The sequence below is a fragment of the Epinephelus moara genome, chromosome 3 (genome assembly GCF_006386435.1).
Source record: "Epinephelus moara isolate mb chromosome 3, YSFRI_EMoa_1.0, whole genome shotgun sequence".
NCBI classification, from domain to species: domain Eukaryota; kingdom Metazoa; phylum Chordata; class Actinopteri; order Perciformes; family Serranidae; genus Epinephelus; species Epinephelus moara.
Window position 1 is genome coordinate 7,385,931 of NC_065508.1, and position 7,628 is coordinate 7,393,558.

At 40.9% G+C, this 7,628-nt stretch overlaps 2 protein-coding genes across 9 annotated transcripts in view; both read left to right on the top strand.

Moving 5' to 3' along the window:
* Positions 1-3,019, top strand: part of fnip1 (folliculin interacting protein 1) — a 43,136-nt gene extending 40,117 nt beyond the window's left edge. For all 3 annotated transcript variants that reach the window (XM_050041491.1, XM_050041493.1, XM_050041492.1), the window contains one exon: positions 543-3,019. In XM_050041491.1, the coding sequence (XP_049897448.1) occupies positions 543-621 (79 nt within the window). In that variant the 3' untranslated portion in view covers positions 622-3,019. The remainder of the gene's footprint in view (positions 1-542) is intronic.
* A 2,348-nt stretch (positions 3,020-5,367) lies between these two features.
* The window catches only part of LOC126388377 (rap guanine nucleotide exchange factor 6), a 183,240-nt gene continuing 180,979 nt past the window's right edge, over positions 5,368-7,628 (top strand). For all 6 annotated transcript variants that reach the window (XM_050041484.1, XM_050041485.1, XM_050041487.1 and 3 more), the window contains exon 1: positions 5,368-5,819. In XM_050041484.1, the coding sequence (XP_049897441.1) occupies positions 5,745-5,819 (75 nt within the window). In that variant the 5' untranslated portion in view covers positions 5,368-5,744. The remainder of the gene's footprint in view (positions 5,820-7,628) is intronic.

Genomic DNA, 7,628 nt, shown 5'->3' on the forward strand with positions numbered 1-7,628 from the left:
TGGCAGCAATGAAGAAGAGGAGTGATTAAATGGGAAAGCAAACAATGCAGGCTTTAAATCTTAAGGAACGGTCAGCTTTGCAATTTTTTTTATGAGGAAGGAAGTGCACTCAACATCTTTGTAAGACTCCACAGTGTGTTTTAGTGTAGAATACCGAATGTGAACAAAACTTTTTTTGTTAACAAGGACACTACACAGGACATCTGTTAATGAAAAACCTATCCATATTAATGTATACATCGAAGCAGAGGCAACAGATGCAGGAGTTTGGAACTTTGTGTTTGGTAGATTATTTCTTTGCTGTAACAATGCTTCTTGGCAATAAATCTTATGCCCTTGGAAAGCCTATTTATTTCCCTTTTAAATGGTGCCACATTTGTTAGGAACATGCATTTATGGGATGAGCAGCAGAGTTGAGTATGTGTGTTGCACCCATGAAAAATTTGCCAAATCTTCTCTGCCAATGCCAAACAGCTTTTTTGCCTTTAAGTAGGGCATTTGGCTCTTACTATGTCCTGATCGTTGTTCTGGTATCGTTGCAGAATCGAGTCCAGCGACCTCCCCCTGTTGGCCGCAGTGGCCAGCACTCACTCCCCCTACGTGGCCCAGATCCTACTATGAGACTATAATGGCACTGAGGTCCCAAGCATCGAGCTGCCTGAGGAAGCCAGTCAGACCTGGCTGGTGCCTCTCTGGCCCCAAAATCCTCTGGCCGTCCATGCTTCGCAGCTGGCCCCCCCCCCCCCCCCCCCCCCCCCCCCCCCCCCCCCCCCCCTCCCCCCTCCCAACATGGTTTCCTGACCTCCGTGCCTGGGCCAAGCGGCTTCTTTGCTTCGAGCCTGAGCAGTGCACGTCTTTCACGGACCACAGCCACAGCCAGCGCCTCCGCTCACCACCACCACCACTGCTGCTGAATTTGGTGCGATGCTGCTGTTGCACCACAGGGGGGAGCTAAAGACCACAGTCCCACAGATGGAGCGAGGCTCTGCGGATGACTGAAGCATCCCTGACGTCACCTTTCTTCAGTTGTTTGAATGTTTCTTTTAAAACAGGACTCTTTTATTTTTGGACACAAAAGCCAAAGACTTTATAATGTTTTTTTTTTTCCAGATGAGAATAAAACTTTAAGGATATCTACAGTATAACAACAATGGACTTTGTTTCTTCTACTACTTTTTTTTTTTTCTCTGTACAATCTTAAACCCAGTCGTACGAAGTGACGGACTACATTTTAAAGGAAACCGATGGACATTTTTAAACATTGCTTTGACGTAAATATCATTGAGAACTTTATCAATCTCATGCCAACTATGTTATTTCATTTATCTTCATGTGTTTGTTTACAAGCCAAATTTTCCCTGAGATATCTCAATGACACATTTTATTTTCTCGTCAAATTGCAATGCACGCCTGACTTAAAAGCCTATTTTCTGGCCGCATGGGGGTAATCGATGCACACCGTGATTTTTGGTTTGACAAACTGGTTTTGAGACGGCTAAAAGTGGCTTTGACATTCTTATCATAGGTACAGCACTACCTCAGATCTTCATGTGGGCTGTGGATGACACATTTACAGTCGCCCCATAGGAAACCCTGAGGTATACTTTTTAACATGTTTAATCAGAGGAATGTCAGCGTCAGCTGCGTGCAGACTCTATGCTGTGTTCTTTGGAAAAAGAGAAAAAAAAGAAGAAGGGAAAGTTGTTAAATTCCTTAAAGATGATCGTTACACATATTTTTGCTTCAGAATGTGATCAAGGGAGGAGAAGGGTCCCTTTCTACTGTGGAAAAGCTAAAACACGCATCATCTACGTATATATATTTTAAAACCAAAATGCTGAAATATTTTCACACTTTTATAGCTTCGCCACCTTTTTACGATGTTTACGGCTTCGATGTTTGCTGCGGAGAGACGAGAGGGGGAACACAGGAGGCCTTACAGCGGATTGAAATGTGTATCGGTTAACACTATTTTCAAACATGTTTCTACGACGGTTATTCTCACTAAAACACGCAAAGTACAAAACTATGGTAGCACACTTTTTTTTTTTTTCCTTTTGTGTTCTGTTTGGTTTTCCATGACAGTGACAGATGATTTTGGTTGTTATGCCATATAGCCAGGGTGCGATTTGCTGAGCGTAAGAAAGGGAGGATCAGTTGTTTTCACAGCTTCTGTTTTTTGATTCTTTCCTGGGCATAAAGTGTTCGCTGCAGAGGGGCCAATAGGAAAGTATGTCATTGTTATTATTGTTTTTATGTCATCGGTTGACGGCATTGGAAATGAATCTATATTTACATTGTTTAATTGCAGACAGTAGGTTGACATGAGTTAAAAATCAAACATAGGAAGGAACTGAAATTTAAATATATACGCTGATCCATGCAGCACTTTACAAAACTGTGCTTTTAGCCCAGCAAATTTATATTGATAGCAAGAGAAGGTTTGAAGGTTTGATTTAGCCGGCAGCCAACTCAATAAAAATGGTTTCTGGAAAGAAATGTTCACAAATTTAAAAAGAATCCTCCTTAAAAATTGGAGTGTGTTTCAGGCTTGAGCCTGTTGATGGCTGAGAATGGCTTGTATTGTGTAAAAAAAGCAGGACTAACCCTGCAGTGTAAGTTTCCTTCCATACACTCAAATCGCACCCTGGATATGACCCAAGTCTTAACGGAGATGTGGCATGAATGCATCACAAGCTTCTGGAGATCTCATTTTTGCTGGTAAAATTGATATAAACGTGCTTGTTACTGCATTGAAGATGCTCCGCTGTATCAGCCTACATTTTGTACAACCCAGCCATGATGTTTAAAAAAAGGTATGAATTTATATCTGCTTCTCCGGCTTTGTATATGAGTAAATTATTCAGTTGCCCATGGTATGTGTAACGGTTCATGTAGACTGTACATACTGTTTATTTCCATGTATTTGTACAGAATGTCTTTTAAGAATTGTCTCCTCAGATTATTTTTTCCCAATTTTATGGGAATGTTGTGCAATAAAGATGCCGATGGTAAGAATTTATGCGTCTCTGGGAATGTTCTCTGTCACAGAATGAAAGGGGGAAAAAATCCTGGAAAAGTTAAATATTGGATGTGTGAATATAAAATCGTTCTCCCGAAACTGAAAAGCAGAGATCCAAGTGCTTTAATTCACATCAGGGATTTGATGAGGAGAGAAAAGGGGGGGGGAAAATCCTTTGTAGTGCTGTACTGACCTGTGTGTACTCACAGTGGGATTACCCAGAGTGAGTGTGCTGTAGATATTACCACACACTCTGTACCTGTGTAGAAGATGTTGCACTTAAGCAACGTCCCAAAGTTTGTGTGCAACCACAGGCTTGGATCCGGTTCAAGGGAGCCGCTCCAGATTTGTGTTTCTTCACATCTGAGATTATCAACTGTGGTTTCTTGTCTGCGTTCACACAATTACTAAGTAAACTATCACAAGATTGTATAACTGGCACATGTTAACTGGTTTTAGCTCTGCGGGGAGTCTTAATCTCCTTTTTCTTTATTGTCTGTCTTTTATTTTAGAAATTCTACATGCAGAATAGTTTCTCACGACAACTTCTTTTTTAAACAACCTGGAAAGTAGCTGTAAGTCAAACTCTGCACAACAGCAGCACTTCTGTTTACATTAGCAGTGGTCTGACTTCCACTGCTCACCATCTGGATCACACATTTCACCCACCTTTTGGATTTACCACCCTGAAACTGGCTGTGGCTCCACCCCACCCTCCTCACGGCACAGGAGCTGAAACGAAACGAGCACACACACACACACACACACACACACCACAGTTATGCAATAAAGGAAGGAGTGTCCTGGCTGTGCGCAAATACACTGGCAGCAAATGAGAGTGTGTCCTGTCAGTGAGAACATCGCTGTTTTCACGTGAATAGCTATTTTAGGAAGCGATCAGAAAAACACACGAGACTTCAGACACTGGTGGATAAATCAAGCGTTTCATCTAAATTTAGATCAAACTCTGAAAAGTGCGTTGAAGCTGGATATGCGTCAGTAGCTCATGGCTTTGCAGTTCAAGTTTAACTGTAACTTCACCCTAAACCTGAAGACGTGCACGTCTAGATTGTGCTATTGCTTTCAATGAACTTCAGTAGTCTGATTACTCCGCGTTTTGAGAGTGTGTAGTTGCAACCTGACCACACAAGTGTCAGGAGTCACAGGGAGGATCTGTGCTGCGTTCATGGACTCCTTTTGAAGCTCGTACACTCGAGCTCCAAAAGTAAGAACCAAAGGCGCCTTTTTTATACCATTAAATCCAGACTACTGTGTGACTTTTGACAAATAAATAGCTCATTATTTGTCTTAGGAATAAAACATGGGACTCATAAGCAATAAAATGCACTCTTGCTCACTTCAACACATGCAAGAATTTTGCTCACACAGCCTTTATTGATATAATATGACTTGTAGCTTAGGATGGCTGATCTTAGTTTATGTTAACTTCCTATATTGCTTCTATATAACTTTATGATTCATCTCCAGGCTACTTGTGCCACTCTTACAGTGCTTTTTAACAACTTTATCCTGTAGTTTTCACTTTTCGCCAACGCTCAGCAAGAGTTATGTCGTTATGACGTTTAAGTGATTTTTCTTGATTGCATCTGGCAGCTGAGCAAAGCTGGACTCTGTGTTGCCAGTTTATAGCTACAACATATTGTTGCTTAGGTCTTTGGTGAAAAAAAATCTGTGCAGCTGCAGCATTTTGTTTGTAACAAATAAAGGGCAAACCAAATTAGCCGTATGTGCTAAAACTTAAATAGCTGAGCACATAAGGAAAACTGTACCACACACACTGCTTAATAATACTGTGATAATCTAAAATACTTTTATGAATCTAAATATCTTTATACAAATGATGGAATTAAAAGTTTAGTTTTTCCCATTTGGTGATTTACCACAAAAACTCAGAAAACAAAATACACAAAAGACACCTTAGGTATGTTAAGAAAACTTTTGTTGTGTTCTTTTTGAACTTTCAAAATAATGCTAATTTTCTCTGGCAATATTTCATAATCACAATCAGAATCAAAAACAATTTACTGCCAAGAATATTGCTCATTCAATAGATTTAACTTGGTGATTTGGTGCATGGCAATAACATTATGAAAACATATACATAAAATATGCCCCTACAGTTGTGTAGGAATGTGCAAATCATTGTCTAGAGGGTTTAATGTGCATACAGAATTTGTATGGAAACATGATCATTCAAAAACTACCACTTGAGTCATTTAATGTGTCACTGTGGTCTAAATTCACTTAGTTCCGACGGTATCTGAACGCAGCACCATCTCCTTGCAGACAGATGTCGTCAACTGTGCTCACTCAGATCTGCAGGAGGAGGGATCTAAATCTGAACTCCTGGATCTGACTGACGCTAGCTACCGAGGTGGATATTTCCTTTACCAAACATGTACATAATTCAAGACTCCAAGTCCCGTAGGTTTAACTTTCTGTCACACTTTAGTTGTGTCTACTCTTTTTCGGACGCGCAGTAGTCAAAAGTGAAGTTAGTGTGTGTGTGTGTGTGTGTGTCCTGGAGAAGAAGGAGCTCCTGGTCGGTAAACTCCATCCATGCTCGGCTCGGCTCGGCGAGGACAAGATCCACACGGGGATGTGAGTTTGTTCAAGCTCGAGTCGGCTAACAGAGCAACCAGGAGAAGTGAGAGTGAGGATACCTTACAGAGGAAGTAAAAGGTGGATTTGAGCCGAAGTTATGAAAATGACCGGAGCCATGGAAACTTCTTTCAAACTGGCTTTGAAGAAACCGCCCCCGCTGCGGACAGCAGAGGTAAACAAAACTATCGTGTCTTTTTTAATTAGCATCTTGCTAATGCTAGCCAAAATCAAACTGTTGCTTCAACCTCGCTTTGGGAAAACTTCCCTCAGCTGTCAGTGGAGTTTGAAATGAGTCCACAGTCATTTTGTGTTGTGTTAGTGTCTCATTAGGACTTTTTAATACAGTCACATGCTAATTAGTACACACTGTACATGACTAAATTACTCACACAACATTTAGCTAACTAGCTAGTGTCCCAGAGCAGATACAACATATAGGTAACTAACTTTAACCCTTGCTAAGTTGTCTGTGCAGTTCAGACAACTGAAAAGAAATAAAAAGGTAAAGATAAACCACACAGGCCAAAATGTATCAGAGCTTCAGTGGTACTCAAACCAGTTTTCACAGTCCCCATGAAACTGTTTGACACTATCAGATTAGTTTAATTTAACCCTAACCCACTAGTTTTTGTTCCTCTACATAGTTAAGTTTTGATTAACTCTCCTTTACTGCAATCCTCCCTGTACTCCTAAACAAAACATAACATCACAGCTTCCCAGCAGAGAGCTTACGCCTAAACCCAGGAGGTACTTTGTGTAAACTTTAGGTTTGAATGAGGCCAGTTAAATTAAATCACCACTGCTTTCTCATCCCTCCTCCTTTCCCTCCTCACCCTCCACTGCCTCCTCCCTACATGAAGCTGTGGAAACACAGCTGGCTTGTCATTGCTTTAGTTATGCTGTGTGCCCCAAAAATAGCTCACGCCGCACTCCCATGTTCGGCTGCTGGTAATAGTTTTGAAGTGCAAGCACTTTTCAAAGCGCTATCAAGAGTACAAAAAATGTTTTATTTTTTAAACACAGCAAGCCTTCCAGCTTTGCATGACGCTTTTGAAAAGGTCCCTTTTTATGGTGCTGATCCTCTGTTTGTTTGTGGGTGCATGGTGGGTAGAAAGCCTCTTTCACACCTTCATAGAGGGCTTTTGTGCTTACTGAAACAGACCATAACAACCAGGTTTAGTCCACAAATATGTGACACAGTCATAGCAGTGAAATGAATCTGGGATTTGGTAATCTAGATATTTGATTCAGCAACTAAATGAATACAGTGTAGAGTCCTCTTTTTTTCTGTCACACTTTTTCCAGGGATGCTGAACGCTCTGTTTCTTCTTCAAAAGTTTAAACCAGCATTGAAGGAATACTTCATCCTGCAAATGGTCATTTGTATGTCAGTTACTCGCCCTGTGTTATAGTGAATGTGGGATGAAAACCTTGTTTTTTTGGCATACCTCCACTGTGAACGAAGAATCCAAAAAAAGGCAAACATTCTTCAAGAATGTAGGGCCTTAAAGGGCCAGTGTGTAATATTTGGCATGGTTTATTGTCAATCTGAATCTGAATCTGAATCTGAATATTCTACCCATTAATATGTTTATACAAGTGTATAATCGCTATAAAATAAAATTCGTTTGGTTTTCGTAGCCTTATAATTATGCTTTTATATATATATATATAGCAAGGGCCTTGCTTTAGAGAGGTCGCCATCTTGCGCCGCCATGTATGTACGGCAGACCGAGCAGACAATCCGGCCAGCCAGAGAACGCATTTCGCGTGTATAAATGAACCAACGAAGACAGCGGAAGGAAGGAATAAGGAGGAGGAAACAGCAGAGTGTTAGTAGTTCATCGATAGAGAGTAGTGAAAAGTTTTTTTAGTTATAAAGTTTGCGAATGGACCACACTTACCACGCAACAGGAGAGAATGAACCCGAACCGTCATATGCGAGGAAAAGAAGACGCAACTTCACTCCTTGTGATGCACT